Source organism: Megalops cyprinoides, chromosome 6 (genome assembly GCF_013368585.1).
Source record: "Megalops cyprinoides isolate fMegCyp1 chromosome 6, fMegCyp1.pri, whole genome shotgun sequence".
Classification (NCBI taxonomy): Eukaryota; Metazoa; Chordata; class Actinopteri; order Elopiformes; family Megalopidae; genus Megalops; species Megalops cyprinoides.
Window position 1 is genome coordinate 5,789,395 of NC_050588.1, and position 20,438 is coordinate 5,809,832.

Sequence of the window (20,438 nt, forward strand, 5' to 3'; positions counted from 1 at the left end):
CACTTGGAGTCCAGTAAAATGGCTGACATCAGTACCAATCCTCACCTGAGAGTAATCAGGGATAGTCAGACAAACTAAAAACTGCACAATTACTATTTTTAGTACTGCTAAAATGCTATGTTATGCTACCGTTTTGTCTTGTTTTCTTGTGCTATGTCCCACTCTCACAAGCGCTACTATGGATTATTACAGTGTATAGACTGTTTGTCCTGTATACAGGCAAATTTGAGTTGAGTGCTCATTTTTAACTTCTGTTCCTTGTAGATATCTGCCCTGATTACCTTTCAGCAATATTTGGCCCTTTTGATTAATTTGAGTTTATGCATAAACAAGACTGTGGCTCCAATAGAGAATTAGTAGAAGGAGCCATCTAACTTGCTTTATTTGGCTCCAGAGAGGTGTGTTGCTTATGCTTCTGATGAACGTGCTTTACCAGCATATGAAATGATGTTAACAGTCAAGGTCTTCATCTGTTTGCTTTACTGGTAGATTACACACAACACAGAGTGGCAGACTTTAGTCAATTGATTCAAGTCAAAAATGGAGGTGAACAGATGATACATTTTCATCTGTTTTAATTTTCGATGACATTAAGACTGGTCTACACATGAAATTGTGCTACTTTCAATAACCATTAGGTTGTAGGCTAGGTAGCTATATATCTTTAGCTATAGAGATTATACCCTGAGCACGATGTGGTTTGTACTCAGCTCAAACGTAAGTGACTAATAATAACAACAATGACCCCTGAAAAGAAAAACAAGGTTTGTACATTAGTTAAATTACTGGTCATACTGAACTAAAAAAAAACAGTATCAGCCAATAATACTGACATATAGATCAATCTACCTCCTCTCTCTTATAGCACTTTGTGTTTCCTTGTTTGTATCAAAGAGGAAGAAACTATCTGTAGGCTAAACTGCAACAGCAGATCTCATGTTCACAACACTGTGAGGTGTCACACAGGAGGAACGTTACTCAGAAAGACTCACTTGACTATTGAACAGCTCATTCAGTGCTATTGTGGCAGAGCTGAAGTGAGTAGCTCGTGTGAGCCCTGCGTAAAGCCTTAGGTAGCGGGTAGCAGGTAGCCTAGGGTTATGTCACTCCCTAATACCTGGTTAACTAGCGTTCTTGCCGACAGGCTAGGGGCAATCTGCCTTTAGCTCAACTGGCAACGACGCTGGCCATAAGGGGTTGGCAGTGAGCAGCGAGAACCCAGGTTTGAAACTCACTCACTCGCTGACCCACGCAGTCTACACCCGTTACACAATGGTAGGTGCAATAAGTACTCTTTCACCCTGTAGCAAAGGGCGAGAGCAGTCACCCCACCCAGCCTCGAACCCAGGTCTACGGGGTACCAAACTGCAGCTTTGACTGAAACGGCAAAGAGCCAGGCTCGTTGGTATGGCAGTCAGAGCGCATACTCAACTGTAGTGACAGCACTCTGTCACACTGCCCTTCTCTTCGGGAAGCCTGCCCATGCGCTTCACCACCAAGGTGTCCCTCGCACATTCCCCATCGTACTTCTCCCATCCCAGGGTGCCCCTGTATCACAGCCTGTCTAGAGCAAGTGCACCTCCCGAACCTCAAATTCATCTTCAGTTTTAGGACGAGCCAACAGTGGGGGGTTTGAATGACCTACCATATCGTTTTTGCTTGATTTCCCATGAGCCCCCTGCCTCCCTAACCCCCTCAGCACCTACAGGCTGCTGTGTGCCAACTCACCATCCTCCTCTCGCTGCTCCACCTCCGGACTCACATCTGATTGGCGAAGGAGGTGGGTCCACCCTGGCCGTAGCCCTGCCCGTAGTCCCCGCCCTCATATCCCCCGCCCTGCTGGCCGTAATCGGGCTGGTAACCCCCCTGAGATCCGGCGTAGGGGTCCTGCTGGCCGTAGCCCTCCTGCCCGTAGCCCCCTGGCTGGCCGAAGGACTCCGGGGCAGGCTGCTTCTCCTGTGAGGGTGGTGGGTAGTGCGTGAAGGCAGCCAGCCAGCCTGTCTCCTTGAACACAAACCACAGGTTGCCCCCCCACAGGATCAGGTTGAGGAATCCAAACACCTGTAGGATGAGACAATGACAGGAGGGTGCATTAGTTTTTGTCAGAACAGAGCGAGGTGCACCATAGGTAACCCTAGTCCTGGAGTACTAGATTTTTTTTTCGTCCAAGCTCTTAATCACATACTTAGATGCATTATGATACTTAACTAATGCAGGTGATGATGCACAGCTGGCGACATCCACAGCATCTTAAGCTCACAGTCAGCTATGAAAATTTAGTGTAATAACTGACCCAATCGTATGATTATGAGATGGGAAAAACACTGAAATGTCTCTGGCACCCCTGGACCAGTGTCACCCACATCAGGCAAAGAGCAACAGATGGCACTAAAAAGACCAGCAGTGTCTGCCTGGAAACCCATTTTAATTCCATCAGATCATTTCTTAATGTTTACTTTTCTTTTTTTCCTCTTTTTTTTTCTTTCTGGAGATGTGAGAGCAGACTCACGACAGAGGTGTTGAGTCCGGACACGACGGGGTCGTGGACCTCGCGGCAGCGGTTCTCCTCCCGCTCGCAGGCGGAGATGAAGGTGATGACTCGCTCCGGGTCGGTGGCCGTTTTGACGTCGGAGAGGCCCTTGGCCCAGGCAGCCGAGCTCACCAGCCACATGAACGTGAACACGCACGTTACGCCGAAATCCTGAGGAAAGAGAGAAAAAAACATCAAACAAACAAGACTGATAAGCTTTTTCCAGGGCTAGAACACCGCATTGCCGTATGCCAGAGTGAAATGCTGTTTGAAGAAAATGTTCACTGGCCCTCATACTAAAATGCAGCACTACATTTTCAATATACAGGTCTTCAGGGCCTGTATATATATATATATATAGTCCCTACTGGCAAGATGCCGGGTGTGGCCATTGTGTCATGTGGTGATTGGATAAGACTCAGGCACCCAGAGGCGCTGTAAATCAGCCACCAAAAAGTGGGTCACAAATACGCCAGTGTACACACTAACCCAGCACAGGTGTTACCCAAAATTCACAGCAGAACACCTGGCTGCTATGTCCTGGTACATCTCCTGCAAGGTGCAGTCTTTCTGACACTGAAATTGAGGCGCCTACTAACACCTGGGCCAACTACCAATCAGGTTCAGCTGTGAGCAGCTCAGATGTGCCACCGCTGTCCTTAGAGCCTCCCGGGCTTTTAGGACCAGCAGGGCCGCCTGATAGCGGCCATATTCTGGGAGCAGCCCTCTCCACTGTGACACCGCCGTCAACCCCCAGCGTCATGCATGTGTGTGTTAACATTAGTAAAAAACAGAGAGAGGAACTCACAATCTGAGGCCCCTTGTTGTTCTCGCGGTACTTTTCCAGGCAGAAGAGGTAAACAGCCAAGGCTGCCAAGGAGTACAGGAAGGAGAAGACCCCAATGGTGACGAAGAACTCTGCCGAGGAGGAGTAGTCACCCACAAGGAAAAGGCGCTCTGGGTTACCCCCCTTACATGTCGGGGCATCAAAGTACACTTGGTGGAGCCTGCAGAGAAGAGGAGAGGGACACAGTGAAGTTACTGATCACACACAGATCACACACAGACCCATCGCAAACATGACAGAGTCTTAGATGTAGATAGTAGATGAGAAACTGAAAATAAATTCCAGCGGGGCACTCTTATTTTAAACATATCATAACCTGGAGACTTCATAGTGAGTGGGACAGATTACCTCCCTGAAGTACATGAAGTGACACAGTTTGAGCACACAATTCTCCACAAAGTGGGTGAACGGCTGGCTATCAAAATGATCAGAGACAACAAAGGACAAAACCATAGTGTAAAGGAGGGATAGGGAAAAGGGACGGGAAGGGGAGAACGGAGAGGAGGAGAGGACAGAGAAATGGTGAGGGCATCTGAAGACAAATGAGACAGGGAAGGAGAGAAGCGTACTTCTGTGTGCATTTGTTACCTGTGTCTTACCATTCCCTGTGTCAAAATAGTGGAGCAACCCTAAATAAAATGACTGATGGGAGAAACATTTTGTTTTATCATGTCACAACAGTGACTCGTCTGCACAGTGACTTTCCCCCCTGAGAGTCCCCGACTGCAGTATGAGTCAGACACAGCTCACACACACATATACAGAAACGCACGTGCACACACACACACCCACGCTTCCAGTCACCTCCAGATACAACCACACACACAATTTAGGGTAAGTGTGAGGCTCAGTCCCTGAATGGCCATCCACACACACAAGTTGCACCTACCACCTATAGTTATACAGCTACCACACAGTGTGAAACTTGTGAGTGTTATTAGCTGATCACTCGTGGCACCACTGACCTGAATGGGTACTCAAACTCCACCTCGATGCTGAGGTCGCTCTCGGTCCTGTTTTTGCACTCCACACTCATCTTGAACATCCCGGAGTAACTGCCACATGTGGAGAACGCAAAGATCGCAAACACCTGGCAGACAGAGAGGAAGACAGAGGGCCAGAGTGAATAAAACATCCTCCTATTTTGAAAGATGTGTTGAAGACACACAAGCGCACACATGCACATCCACAGGTGCACAAATATGCTTAGTCACTCAGTCCCAACCACAACCACAGATACCCACAGTCACATGTATGTACCATTTATGCCCAGGGCTACTTCTACACCCCATTTACTGGCTCTGATGCCAGGCTCCCAAGTACCTGGCTCTGATGCACACAAAAACTCTCAAATGTGCATACACACACATACATACATGCACAAACACACACACACACACATATGCATGCACACATTTGCATTAGTTCACTTACACACCCTCTGCACACAGACACAGGCACACAAGCACAATCATATGCACGCACACACACACACACACACACACACACACACACACACACACACACATACATAGACACACATACACGCGCACACACAAACACACACACACATACATAGACACACATACACACGTGCGCACACACACACACACACACACGCGCACACGCACGCACGCACACACGCACACACGCACACACTCACTGGAGATTAGTCAGTCAGACTATTTTTACCTCCCCTCCCCTCCCTGTAGACTAGATCGGATTGAATGGAAAATCCAGCTATTAATCTGACTGAGGTGCTCCACCATCTGTCACACTGTACTGCTAGATCCTTTGTACACTCACTGACACTGCACCGCAGACCAACATGGAGAATACTGCTACACTGCACACAAACATGGAGAATACTGCTATACTGCAGACAAACATGGAGAATACTGCTATACTGCAGACCAACATGGAGAATACTGCTACACTGCAGACAAACATGGAGAATACTGCCATACTGCAGACCAACATGGAGAATACTGCTACACTGCACACAAACATGGAGAATACTGCTATACTGCAGACAAACATGGAGAATACTGCTATACTGCAGACCAACATGGAGAATACTGCTACACTGCAGACAAACATGGAGAATACTGCCATACTGGAACATTGCACACAAGCATGGAGAATACTGCTATATGTACACAAACATGGACAATACTGCTCTACTTCATGTAAACATGAAGAATATTGCTATATTGCCACATTACACACAATCATGGAGTATACACTGCTACACTGCGCACCAGCATGGAGAATACTGCTACACATTATGTACAGCACAAGGACACAGCATAATACTATTCCATACTGGTAACATGCAACCCTTCACCTCAGAATAAACAACCGACCGTAAATTGCTTTTACTATATATGACACACTAAAATGGCTAGAGTAGTGCTTTCAGTGAGTACTGGTAAACAATACTGCTAAATATGCATGCACAAAGCATGAGGCAAAATAAACTATCCCACACACTATAATGCTCACAAGTGAAACACACCTTTTATACATACACACACAATGCAGTGCATCTGGGCTGTGCAGGTGTAGGTGGAGCGCACTGCCATTGTGTAGTGATGTAGCCTTCAACAGCGCAGACATTCAGACATCTCACCCACTCACTTCCTCTCAGAATCTTGGCCTTTACAGATCCATTCACCCAACCTTTTCTTCCATCCCTTTCTTGATCTCTCACTCCTCCTCCTTCTCCACCCACACCCCCACCCCCCACCCACCACCACCACCACCACCTCAGTCCGCAGTAATATTGGTGATTAACACATATTAATTAGGAGAGCACAGAAGTTGTGCGGGAAGGCGGAGAGGAAGAGGTGATAATTAAATCTCGTCTGGTGGAGACAGGCGTGGGGAAGACAAAGGTGGAAGGAGGGGCAATTAAAACATTATTTCTCTGAGTGTAACAAACAATACAAGGGTAGCGCGCATCCTTGTGCATTCAAAGAACCACAGTATTTGTTTTGGGGGGGGGGGGGGGGGGGGTTCAGTGCACATCTACTTTGCAAACGAACAATCCTGATTAATATGAAAACGCAATTAAGACAACACATCTCCAGAAAAAAGTAAGTGAACACACAAATGTGCGCTAGCTCTGGCAGGGGTGACACATTTGCTTGTGTGAAATTTCACTGCTAATGGCCTGTCCTGGCTGTGCCCCATGCCACTCATTTGCTCGGAATGGAAGAGAAAAGGGGTGTTGGCTGCAGGTAGCTCTGGCACTCACAGTGCTCAGGGCTAATGACGCCTCAGAGGGGAGACGGAAAGGAAGAAGACAAGACAGAGTAAGCAGCCCTGAGGCTGGCAGTTCAGTTTCAGTTTTCCCTTCAGTTTTCCAGGAGGATGCCAGTGTCAATATGAAACAACAGGGCAGAGTAACAGTAACAAGCTGGTGATTGTGGTGCTGGATGCGCAGTTCCATTTTTTTGTGTACATTTGATGCACATGACAATATAACCAATTATTTGGGCATCTCATTTGAATTGCAGCCGAAGTTGGAAGAGGATGACGTTAAGAAACAGAGGGAGACATCAATGCTGAGTAGAAGTGTGAGGCGGAGAACAGCACCGGGAAACATCAAGGACCAAAAATAGACAATGAAACCAGACAATAAATAGGCAATGATATTTAATTATTTATTACAGGGTTGCACTTTTCAGGTTCGCCATAGCAGGCTGAACCCAAATCTTACCTCTCTGTCCCCATGGTAATGGGTTGCAAAGGACACAGATGATACAAAGGCGGTTAATTATATATATTTTTTTTGCTTCAACAGGGAAAGCTGAAATTGCACGAAGGAAGAAAAAATTGTTTAAAGAAGCCCTAAGCGGAAACATCTCTCAGTGAGAGAGAGGTTCTGGGGGGATTCTTCACACCATGCAGAATTATCTCAGGGAGGGAGAGGAGTGAGGCAGCTCTCCACACCGCTGCTGTTCCAGCGGAGGGCCCGCTAAAATGATCGATAGCGGCGACGAGGAGACAATTAATTTCTGGGGGAATTTAGCAGGAGAGAGCCAAGGTACAGTATTAGATGAACTGTTGGATGGAAACTACTTCCAGAACTGCACCCTCTCCAGTGGTGCAGAGGCCGTGATGCCACGCCTACAGACTATTTCAATGCAGTGTTACGTGTGGGCCCCTAATGGCCAGCAGACCTTGTGTCACTGCGTGTCTGTCTGGTTTTCACTCCACGCCTTCTCCTGCCACATTAGGGCATATTTGGTATGTGTTTGTAGCTTGCACCATCTTCTTAGTGTACCATAATGCTGAGTCAGTTTTACTTAACGACAAGATAGAATAGCAACCTATATCAATTTTTTGTTTAGCTACAACCACATATTGTCGTCACTGGCCCTGCTCAACAGTTCATATTTTCATTTTTTGTTTCATTCACTTATGGTAACACTTAACCTTAGGTGTAATTGACATTTTAGCTGTCCCACTTTTCAAAATTTCGAAATAGCAAAAAAATAAGCAGATGGAAACTGTACATTGATATGCTCATAATAGGTATTTTTCTATTTGACTACCTGTGTCTTTTACGGATCAGAGAAATAGGCAATAGATTTTACTTCTCTGTTAACATTAATGAAAGTTGAAGCAATTCTGGCTGACACCACTGACTGGAGGAGGAGGGCCTTATGTCCACAGGGCATGCTTCAAAATGCGTGAATGCAGATCATGCATGCAAATAAACAATGCAAAAATGTGATGTTTAAGATGGTAGGTCACTATGATTGATCATGATATGCATGATAGCATGATATGCTAACTTTCGAAACTGAGCAAAAGCACCTAATAATTTCTGACATTTCCAAAGATGTTTTTACACAAACTTTGCAGCTGTCATCTCTGATCCAGCATTGGTTGGCTTTAAAAAAAGATAGCTTCTTAATTTAATGTCTATATGTCTACATTAGTCTACATTATGCCCATATTACTTAGTCTTCTCATCTTTCAACAATTACAAATACACTCCAGTTAATGTATTTCACTTAACTGAACTTATCAGATACACAGCTTGAAGTATTATTGCAACTTTTAAAGTATTTTACAATGCGACACTTCTGACAACATTTGTTGCTGGAAATGATGTATTTTTTAAGATTTAGTAAGTTTTGTGTGTATTGGTGAAAGTCTGTATATTGGTAGATTGTGTGCATCGCTAATGAGTTTTACAGGATTGCAGACAGTGAGGGGGAATAAAGGGAGTGAACACAAACAATAGAACTAGATAACACAATAGAATAAACAATAGCCAGAGTCAGTGAATAGATAAGGTAAGATAGAGAGGCAGAAGGGGAGAGAATCACAGAACGATGGATGGAGCGAGTAAAAGAGGGCAGAACAGGGTGAATTAGACAGTGAGAGAGGGATGGGTATGCCGTTGGAGATGAGAAAAGATAGAGAGATCAAAGCAGGGAGGAGAACAAGGCTGCACAGGGAGAAGGCTGGCCTCCACTGCACATAGTGGACCTGTCACTATGGCAACATTATCCGTGGGAGATGGGAGAGAGGAATCACGTCACGGTTTCCACGGAAACGCCGTTCTCACCTCCCGATCCACACGCACATGCAAGCATGTGCACACAAACACCATGTACACGTACATATACACACGCGCAGACATGCACAGTGTTAAAGACGGGGGGAATAGCCCTGTAAAGGACTGATGACTGGTCAAGGGCATGCTCTAGCGCATCAAGCTATTTCATACCAAAGCAATCAGGATAAGCTCAGACCATATAAATCAACCAGGCTAAACCTAGTGTGTGTCATCTATCTATCTATCTATCTATCTATCTATCTATCTATCTATCTATCTGTCTGTTTATCTATCTATCTACTGATCTGTCTGTCTGTCTGTCTATCTATCTGTGTGTTTATCTATTCATCTCTATCTATTTATCTATCTACCTATGATTTATGATAAGATACTGTAGATATCTTGCATCCCGGTCTGCTTAATGGCTTAATGTCACCAGGTATGGGAATGACTTAAAGCAGATTAGGCAGGTTGAAAACGGAGGAGCCGACAGTCGCGCACCTCTGACTCAGATCTGCAAACACAACGCCCAGCAGAAAGGATGCTGGGAGCTGCCTCTGAACGGGGATGATGAACGGAGGCAGCAGACGACGGAGGGCCCGAGAGAGGGCTGAGGGAGGAGAGGATGCGGACGGCGAGGGTTGAGGGAGGAGAGGGCCCCCCGGTGGAATGCCGCACCGCCCTCCCTCCCCTCAGTCACGGTGATGCCCCCGTCGGCACGCGGGCCATCTCTGGGAGCACACAGCGGCAGCAGCATGAGTCACGCATTGCGCAAGCAAGCGCGCCCGTGCGCGGGCCGACACGCATATCCTTGAGAGGAAAAAAAAAAAAGAATTCTCTCCTTCTCTCCGCGGTTCAGCTTGTACCAGACGGCCTCTCTCTGCGTCTCGGCTCTACCTCACCGATATTAATAATTCAGGGCCCCCACCCCCCCAAAAAAAATCACCTCCGACAATCAAGTGACCTTCAATTCCATCAGACACGCCGAATCTCAGAGGATGATGGCACTCTGCAGGAGCGTGATCTTGTGTGTGTGTGTGTGTGTGTGTGCGTGTGTGCGTGCGTGTGTGTGCGTGCGTGCGTGCGTGTGTGTGTGTGTGTGTGCAGGAGATTCAGAACCTGGGCGCCCTGGTTCCAACATCTGGGTGGCAGATTATGCACGTGAATGGTGGCACAGGAAACTGGATTTCCAGGCACAAAGGCGCATTGAGCGCAGCTCTGATTAAAGAGGTCAGAGATGGTGTTCTTTCTCTCTAACATTAGAGCTCTCCTCCCCTGAGATAGTGGGGGGGATGGGGGGGGGGGGGGGGTATGAGAAAATTAATTAGCGTCTGTCTAATGACTCCTCCGGTGATTTTGTTGTTGACAAAGATGGAAAATAAGATAAACGATGATTGGCTCAGTCAATGAAAAACATTGTATCTATCATAATGTGATGACAGAAAACAGATCCACATGTGAACCTCTATCATGTCCATCTCTGTTTGTATCTTAATGTGCGATGCAGCGGCCTTGAGTCATGAGTGGCTAAGGACTCCTGGTTGCCAGCCTCATAATTATGGGAACATGATAACTTGCCTGTAGACGGATGACCTGGATCTGCTACAGATTAATGACTTGCGCAGACCTGGGGAGGTGGAACAGCTGCCCTCCGCAGCATTCTCGCTTGAATTCCACTGGGAGCCCTCGGCAAGTCGTTAAACTCAGAGTCCCATCAGGCTATTCTGGAAAGGAGTGACAGGGTGAGGTGCAGAGCCGCTGTTCCAAACTGGAGCGTTCAATCACATCAGAGAGTGGGGGGCGTCTGTCGTGAAAAGGCGTAGAGTGATCGCCGCACAAGCAATCAACTTATGTCTGAAGCGTTCCCAAGCGCAATCGTCATTACCACTGAGCACCTCTGGTGGAACTGTAATGCAGAGGGCCGCGAACGACAAAAGTGCAGAAATGCATTGCAAACACAACCAAGGTCCCTCCGACCTTGCCACATGCCCGCTTTCCAGAGCGTTGGCGCTAAATACCGTTTGTGGCCCACAATGTAAGTCAGCCTAAATAAATGGTTACTCAAGAGCCACGCTCCATCCATTAGAGAAACTGACTGACGATACAGTGACAGGAAATGTAAGGTTCAACAAAGTTTCAATCATTTCACTGACCTACTGTCAAACAGCTTAAGACAAGAGCCCTACAGTTCTGTGCAACCGGGAGCTTTCTGGAGGCCCTGGGAGATGTGTTCTTTCCGTGCATAGTCTCGAGGTTCCGTGCAGAGTCTCCTGGCAGTGGCAGCATCGCTTTCATGCCACGCGTGGTTGCTAGTAGTTACAAAAGATTCTCAGAAGATGCTGGCAGTAGCCCAAACACCAACAGGGAATTGCATGCATGTGAGTAGAAAGCATCACTAGCACGCTCATCCATTTATTCATAGCGTGCATGTTAAAGAAGAGCTCTATGTTAGGTGTACAGGTGATATACAGCCATGAGGGGGGTCGTTTTGGACATTCTGGCAAAGTGGCGGGGGGTACCCACTAATGCACTCTACATGATAGGAGGCCCTGGTTTACCAATTAAGTCAAGACTTGATATTGAGGGGCAATGGTTATCCCTTACAGCCCTTATTAGTGTCAGCAATCACCTTTCATGGCAAGGTTTGACTCGCTGCCCATTGCTGAAAAGAAATTAATTTGACAATTAACCGATCAAATTATTTTTAGATAATAGCATTTTAATTGTTTATATTTATGCAAATTAATAACAGACACTGGACATCAATTATGTACCACCACTGGTCCACCACTGCTTTCAGCAACTTCAAATGGAATAGCTACTAATGGACTTCATTTACAATTGATCCATAAGCTGCAGTTTCAATGGGAGGTTTGGGAAACGCAGATGGGGGTTCCATCGAAAACTGCTACAATCAATTATAGGAATCTTTGTGCTCCCAGGTGGCTCAGTCGGCTACAGAGCTTGAGTTTAGGCTGAGTTCAACAGCTCAGACTTAGGTTAGCGTCTGAGCTGTGCAATTTGCCCACAATGACTGAGAGGCCGTGGCAACGGCACACAGTTGGCCTTGTTCCGCGGCCGCCGAGGTAGGGCAGGTTTTCTTGGACAGAGTTCCCTTGTCGCATAGCTCTCTCAGCACTTTGGCTGTGCCCCAGTCTGCAAGTGAGCAAGGGAAGTGAGTGAGCAAGTCCACACATCACGTAACATCACACAAGTGTGCACACTCAAGGAGGAAGGGGACAGGTGTTATTTGGGAGAGCATTTGGGACACGCCCCGCTGTCACCATTGCAGCACTGTGGCTTGTGACAAAACAACAGTGACTCTATGGAAATGGAAGAAGTGGGTTTTAACAATACACGTTTTTGAAAGATAATGTCCTCTCCCACACTGACCTTTCCCATTGTTTCTGAGCACAGTTGGAAAATTGAGGGACAATACTAAGGTACAATTGAATCAGTCTTCAGGAGGTAATGTCTGATGCATAAAAAGGTTTCAATAAGGGAGCAATGCTCAAAATGCAACTTCAATGCTACAGTCATGGTCCCATTTTCCAATTTTAGCAATGTAACAATTTAAATGTTACATTGTTTATCACTGATTTAACTGGGCTAACCACAAAGTAGCAAATGGCAGTCAGCTTTATTGCAAATTTGGTAGTGATTGATATGAAAGGTTTTTTTTCTAACTCCTCACAGTCACCACTTGAAAGCCAAATATTTATCACTGTAATTCAGTGTTTTAGTCTTGAAATCAAAACATAAACTTTTCATTACGCTGCTGTGGGTAAGGGTGTATGCCAAATGAGTAAATGTAAATGCAAGGTTGTTTGTTATCATTTCTGTTCACTTCTAATTTAAGTGCATTATAGAGTCCTTCAGTCCAATGTTACCACTTTCTCATGACTGTGTGTGAGAAATGTGTGTTCATGCATACAACTGAAGTCAATAGCATCTGAGACATTTTAGATGTTTCCGTGGCTGAATGAAATTTCCTAAAATTTGTGAAGGGTACAAGCACATACACTCGCTAGGGCAAGTGAATGTTCCTCCCATGGGTTTTGATACCCTTGACCACTCTCACAGTTTTCCATTTTGATGGGTAGAGCTTAGGACAGTCAGCAAAAATGCAGATTGTGATGCAGCCTTTGCAAACTGTTATTCGCCTAGGGTTGCTCAGATGACATCGAGGAAATGCTATCCTCCATTCGCTGTTCGCTCTCCTGGTGCACTGTGGGACATGTAGTGTACAAAAAAGCCACCATTGGCATGTAGCAGAGGATTGCATCTATTAGACTTCAGTACTCCTGCTCGAATGTAGAGGATTTACTCCTTGCGACTCCAAAACAATGTGGAAAAAGCATCTTAAAACAGTAATAATGAATCATCTTAAAAATTCGAGTTCTATTCACCCCAGAACTGCAGAGCAGAGGAATTGCTTGTGACACGGAATACAATTGGCACAAATGCAATTTTTTTTATCCTTACTCTGAGAATTGCACAGGACATACACAGAGCAGGGCATAGATCATTCAATACAGCATGACACTGCACAGTTTCCTTTAAGATCAGCAAAACGCAGCCTCTGCCAGGCGGCAGTGCTCCTTGTAAGCAGTGTTTTCTGAGCCTGATGCTGTTTGCATCATCTACAAATGAATCCCTGCTGAGTCCATCTATCAATAGCCCAATGAATAAATTGATACAACAAACACCTGCAGTGCAGTTATTTTCACCCAACCCCACCCTTGTTTTCATTAGTGTTGGCTCTCATCAAAGTTTACCCCTACAAACAGCAGTCTGATTCAGCAAACCCTTGTGTTTTCATAATACATGCACCTATTCACAAAGCCACAGATGGGGAGAGTGTTATAGAACTGAAGGTAGGCAGGAGAAAATAAAGAAAATGAAATGCCAATGAATAAAGGCACAGAAACGTTGAAAAGGAAATGTGCTGCCATTACCCACCCCGCCATAGTTTGAATGGGGTCCATTTTCAAATGTTTATTCACTTTTTCTGCAAAACTTTAAATGAATCTCAAGCTTCAGCTATATATACAGTATGTCATATCAAAGCGTGAGGTAAAGCCTTGACATTCTGGGCAGAACATCTGTGGGTGCCCTTTTGGATCCTGAGCTCTCAGGAGCTTTCTAATTCTAACAAAACACCCTTCTTCTTAAACAGTGTTTATTCCACTGATCGATTCCAGACCTTTCCACTGTGCTTACATTGCTTAGCTTTCACCTGAGCTTTGACAGGGATTTGTGATTCATTTTATTTATGAATTAGTTTGCTTATTCCACTGTCTGAGCATAGGCCTTTATTCTCTGGTTCCTTAGCTCTAACACAAGCTCAGACAAGGATTCATGAGCACAGGTGTTGGGCACCAAGGGGAGGGCTGTTTACTGCCAACCCAGGAACTGGTGATGCACGGTCTCTGCAGTCGTCTAGGACTAACTGAGTCAAAGGTGTGTGTGTGTGTATGTGTGTGTGTGTGTGTGTGTGTGTGTGTGTGTGTGTGTCTGTCTGTCTGTCTGTCTATGTGGATGTATGTAATGTTTGCATTCATATGTGTGTGTGTGCAAGAATGTATGTTTGTGTGTGAGAATGTGTGCATGTATGTGCACATGCACAGCTGTTTGTGTGTGAGTGTGTGTGCACCTTCAGGAGTCTGTGTGTGCATGGGAGTAAGGTACTTCTAAAATGGGACACAGCAGTAGTCCTGGGGCCATAAATCAATACACTCTGCTGACAGGGGTGCAACAGTGGAACTCAGACAGAAGGTGACAGGAGATCCTGTATTTATCATGCACAACCTACAACAGAGGAGTAGCACCATAATCATTACATGGACTATACAACATAAATATCATTAGTTACTTTCAACAGTCTAAATCACCCAAATAAGAAATGTCACTCCTTAAAAGCAGAGCCACTTAAAAAACTGTTTGTTCTCATTTTCATTACAGCCTTTTTTATATCCTATGGGGATGTGGGTAATTTAGCTCAAGTCACCCACATACCCGGTGAGCTTGTTACTGCATTGCTTCACAGGTCAGGCACCCCACAGGGCCTGTATGCATGTGGTATGATCTGTTCTATTTCTTTTGCAGTGGCTGATGTTCAGTTTGAGTAAACAGAGGATAAAATGGCAGAGGAGACAGACTCTGGAAGAGGCAACATACTCTTTGCTTTATTTACAAGCGTATGCAATCAGCTGCCTTTTCTGTGACTTTTATTTCTGGTATAGTCCAGTAAGGCCATTTGTTTTCAGTAGCTCAATTTTCAACAAAATGTAATAAATGCATCTTGTGAATGAATAAATCTCTAAAAGCTTCAATAAATCTTGAAATACATAAATATGTCTTGCCATTATTAAACCAATTTCAGAACAATATAACATAAATAAACATGCACATATTATTTATTTAATTGTATATTTCTGCATTTTTATATATATTTTTTAACATAGTTCATCTATTTTATTGTGTTGCATTGAATATCCAGTTGAAATACTTATGGATTTTTTTCATGTTCTATTAAAGCAAATTGGCAGATTTAACTCCTCAATTGGCCCTGGGACCCCACCAGCCCAGCCTAGTCCATCTTGCTAAACAGCCCAGTCCATCTTGCTAAACAGCTATTAAAAGAAGCCATTCTTATCTTGATAACCTGCACTTACGTTATAGCCAGCCAACTACTCGTCTAACTCTCAGTGGTTCATTATCACTGGCAATGTCTCTATTGTATATTATATATTCTGTTCCATGTAAGTTGCTCTGGATAATAGAGTCTGCTAAATGCCTAACCATAACCCTAGCCTAACCCTAACCCTAACATAGCTGGCTAACTAAATACACAATGGGTTAACTATAGCTACATTTATGGTATCTAGGCTAGCTGGCAAGCTACTATTAAGAGATCCAAACACCTGGCTAGCATGTATATATAAGCTTAAGTTGTATATGGTAATATCCATCTTGTGGTCATCTTTATCTTGTTGGGTAGCTATAATACAAGGACTCTAGGGTAGAGATTACGTAGCTAGCTATGTAGCTACATAGTTACATATCATCAACTAGTCAGCTAACTAGCCAGAAAACTAGCTAGCTAACATTAGCTTGCCAGTGAGCTATGAAATCTATTCCACATTTTCTTCCCATCTGTTACACTGTATTCACAATATGCATTTCAATTTGACTGTCAAAGAAGTACAAGATTGACATAAGGGAACAAACGAAAAAAATCTGTTTTAAAAATATACCCAAAAATATTGAAGCAAATTAAATGAAATAAATGAAATGTGCATATGAATCTCTTTCAATCCATTTTCTTTTCACTATTTAACTGCTTCTAGATCCTTACAACATACCTCTATTAATTTATTTAGATATTTATGTATCTATTTTAAGACATATCCATTTAAAGGTGACCTTTAAATTTGGCAAGAATCAAGCATCACAGAGTGTATTGGAAAAAACCCTGTTTAGGCAACATGTATTTTTATTTAAATAATTATCAGCTCTACATACTATCATTCAATGTGTCCTGGTTTACAGAAAATCCCTTTCTGGTCATTTAGAGAGAGAAAAAAAAAAGTTACTGGTTTTAGTTACTGGTTTAGCTAAAACAAAAAAGAATCCAGTGCTACAAAGAAAGATGCACTACAATGGATAGCACAGTACTGTACAGTCCCATAGGAAAACAAACTGTATATGGTCAAATACAGATCATGGAGATCCATAAGGACTATGGAACTGTAACGACATAACAGATTTGTTTCCTAAAGAGTATGATTACAATTTCATGATATAATCACATGACCGACAGGTCGCGATGCCTCCCTCCTCTTTGCACGACGTCACGCAGGCACGCCTTGAGCACAACGCTGTCTTAACTAAGCGGTGACCTATGTGCGCGATAAGGACATTGAATCAAGCGAGATCAGGTCATAAACTCGTATTTATTTGCGCCATATTTTATAGTGGCAAAAACATCTAGAAAACGCTGCATCCCTTTCACGCTGTTTGTAGATACATTTTCTTGAGCGATTTATTCCTAGAATGCTGAATGCAAGACTTTCGTTCACAGCGCACACGCGTACATACGCGCGCGCGTGCACGCACACACACACACACACACACACACACACACACGTGATGCAAAGCACAATCCTCGCTGTCTCCCCTGCTTTCAACTCAGGAACTAATACTTGCACGACGAGGACTTACCCATTCTAGGATCTTTATAAACCCCAGTGGCTGTTTAATGATGGTGAATTGCCCGGTGGCGACCAACTGTCAACACAGAAATCAAGAGTTAACAAAGCCTCCTGGACAGCACTCCGTAAATGGAGTGTATTCATATAGCTACGCAATTACACAAGCACAAAAAGAAGTCCCAGAGCTGTGGATACACTAACCACCGTTGCACAGATAAATATCGCTTCTTCAGGCTACGTGCAGGGAGAAGAGCAGGAGGGGGTCTAGAGAGAAGGGGCGCGCAGACTGGATTAAGCAGAAACTGACACCGTGTGCTGGGATGCTCATAATATGTACAGGTTGACCGTGGCACACACACAAATGGCAGGGTTCTTTCATGCAAAATACGAATTTTAATAAACTGTGAATTATTATATTCATTATACCCGAGATGTATACCTCCATGTAAGCTAGTGTGTGTGTTTCTATTTTGATATGTTTTTTTTATTATTATTATTCTTACTATTCTTATACTTTAGGAAAGCAAACATTTCTCAAAGGGTGACAGTGCGTGTGGACACGGTTAACAAAGATGTATGCTTGTACAGGCCGCAAACGGTATTTTTTCGTTCTTTGCTTAGGGCGCGACACGCAGACTGACAAAGCACTGTCAACGGTTAAGGAGAGAGAAAGGGACGAATGGAGAGAGAGAAAGAGTGAGTGAGAGAGAGAGAGAGAGAGAGAGCGAGAGAGAGCGATGGACAGTTCGATAGCCTTCGCCAAAATTAGACAAAGCTGCTTATCCCAGTGTTTTTGCCTCGTACGCACGATATAACGCATATTATGAATATATACATACATTTTTTTCGTTCGAATTTCCATTATTTCATACAGAAACTAATGTATCAAGGTGCTGCATATTATTTGACATTATCCGTAACAGTATATATTTTGTATCTCCTCATTTGAACATAACCATAATAAATAAATTAATTCACTAGTTTAGTGAACAGTAACCTTACGTCGCTGATGCTGAATGATGTTTTTTCTCGATTACTGGTACCCCTTTTGCACCCTAGCCCCGTTCCCATCCCCCGCCTGAAAAACACTCGATAAAACCCTTTATATAAACAACAGCTCACGGTATGCCCCAGCTATGGCACACAGCATCTCATGATTCTGTTTCATGATTTTAAGGTCTGTGCGCACGGACCTCGTAAATTATTCATCAACGTACATTTATAAAAAAAAAAATACGCCTATGTTCGTTTACATACTGAAACACCACGTATGCCCCTGCTATTCGCACACAATGTAGTTTAACATTCAATTACATCACTACCTTAGCTGCAAAGGCGGTTTTTTTTCCCTATGCTGTTTACGAATTTTGTCTATTATTGTTATTAACGATAAAATTACAGCCATTAGTACAGTATGCTACATTTAACCGGATTACACGATCACTGGTTATAATGTGACAATTGCTTGCGCATTTCCAGGTATTTTTTCTTCTGCCATGATATTTTTCTTTATAACACAAATATTGAAGACATTCGTTAACCATAACCTTTCAGAGCACTGCAATTCAGACACGGACCATGCATATATTTGCTCTGAAAATGCCCCCTTTAAATAAAACCAAACCACTATTCAGATCAAGTTAAAACATGTATGCGCCATTGCGTACATTTATAGAGCTGCAGATTGGTACAGTATTCTACGTTAATTAAATATGTGAATTGTTGTTTTTGGAAAGCCCTACCTGGTTTACAATATCCATCTTAGTCGCCTGCTCGGAGATAAGAGGATCAGCAGAATGGAGGGAGGGAGGCGTAACATCCGGAACAGCCCACGGAGAGAAAGGGGGAAGGAGGGGGGAACAGCTATATTGCGTCACAAGCTAGTTGAGGGCATCTTCAAGCCAAAGATGACAATAAATCCTAATGTTTGCACAAACAGCTGTCTGAACCACCATTTTAAATACTGGACACACGAACAATACACGGTCGATTATACAGGTAATCCTAATATACCGATGCAAATAGACTATGTTCTGTAGATTTGTGCATGTTATTGACAATTGCTAGTTCACTGAGAATTGTCACTGGGGTAGCGAAAACTGTGCTAGTGGCTGTCCCGTTCAGCAGCACACAGTGCTGCATTGTGCTTAAAATCGCCCACCAATGACATTTCCTGTCTTGTGGAATTTGGGAACTGATTTCAATGCATGACAACATGTTCACTCAGTGACAAATGTAGCATTTGCCATGTGTATTGCATAACATTTGGGGCGTGGACAGGTTGTCGGTGCCAAATCATTAGTGTCAATACACGCTGATAAGGTCTTGCAGTGTGTCGGAGTGGGAAGGGGTCGGTTTTAAAGATTGTCAAGACATATCGCAAAATAAATATGATTCATTTTTATGACTAACTGCACTAGTCTGCCTTGAGATTGGCAAGGATCATTATGCATTATTGAAGCCTGACAGTTTGTTTTCATTGTATTCATCAACAAATCGTTATTTCAATGTTAAACGATAGATTGCCTAAATGTACAATAAGTATATTTGTAAAACTGTAAGAGGAAGGTCACCGCAAGAAATAGTGGCTATATTTAGCATACCTAGAGGTTCAGCGCTGTTGCGGGTCACTTTAGTCCGCTAGTTACCCTTGCTAAACAACCTAATGTAGGCCCTATACTGTAGGTGTATGCATATGAAGAAGGCATGACACATTTACAATAAATGTATCTATGTGTCATACAGGGCTGACTTGTGGAAGGTCTGCCTAATATATCTTCTGTAACCATCTCTTTTTAATACATACATAGATATGCAGTCAAATATGTAGTGTATAGCAATGTTGCCTGGGCTTCAGTCTGTATGCTCAGGCTAATACAAATCTAGAATTAATTTAGCTAATTTAGCCTGTGTAACTGTGTAAACAAAGAAACAAAAAAAAAAAACCTTGACATAGCAGCCAACTGCTTGCAACATATTTAGTCTGATTTTGGCAGGACCACAAACAGGCACTGGTTCGACTACGACTTGGGTCAGTCTTTTAAGTGCTCTGGTGGCCCCACCCCTGCAGGCAGGTGTGTACACACACTGTGTACGATTTACATGTGGCCCTCCTGCAGCTGTCTGTGGTACAAGCTCACTTTTCGTTGTTGATGTGAGCACCATGCAATTATGCAGAGGACTCCAACAGCGCTCATCTTCTCTGAGGAGAGCAGATCATTCTTCTTCAAGAGCTTGTTATTATCATGAGTAGTTTATCTGACATTT

At 43.9% G+C, this 20,438-nt stretch overlaps 1 protein-coding gene across 1 annotated transcript; it reads right to left on the minus strand.

Moving 5' to 3' along the window:
* Positions 1-1,728: 1,728 nt before the first annotated feature.
* LOC118779271 (synaptophysin-like) lies at positions 1,729-19,008 on the minus strand. The gene is made up of 6 exons (XM_036531303.1): positions 18,914-19,008; positions 17,182-17,247; positions 4,343-4,467; positions 3,339-3,537; positions 2,510-2,701; positions 1,729-2,061 (listed from the first exon to the last, which is right to left on the minus strand). Exons 1-6 carry the CDS (start codon positions 18,929-18,931, stop codon positions 1,759-1,761), a joined length of 903 nt encoding a protein of 300 aa, XP_036387196.1. The 5' UTR covers positions 18,932-19,008; the 3' UTR covers positions 1,729-1,758.
* Between the last annotated feature and the right edge of the window lie 1,430 nt (positions 19,009-20,438).

Excerpts from the sequence above, each read along its gene's own strand:
- LOC118779271 (XM_036531303.1), bottom strand. Across the intron at positions 4,468-17,181 it reads TTATAAAGATCCTAGAATGG|GTGTTTGCGATCTTTGCGTT; the intron begins GTAAGTCCTCGT and ends TCTGTCTGCCAG. Across the intron at positions 2,062-2,509 it reads CCGGACTCAACACCTCTGTC|GTGTTTGGATTCCTCAACCT; the intron begins GTGAGTCTGCTC and ends CTCATCCTACAG.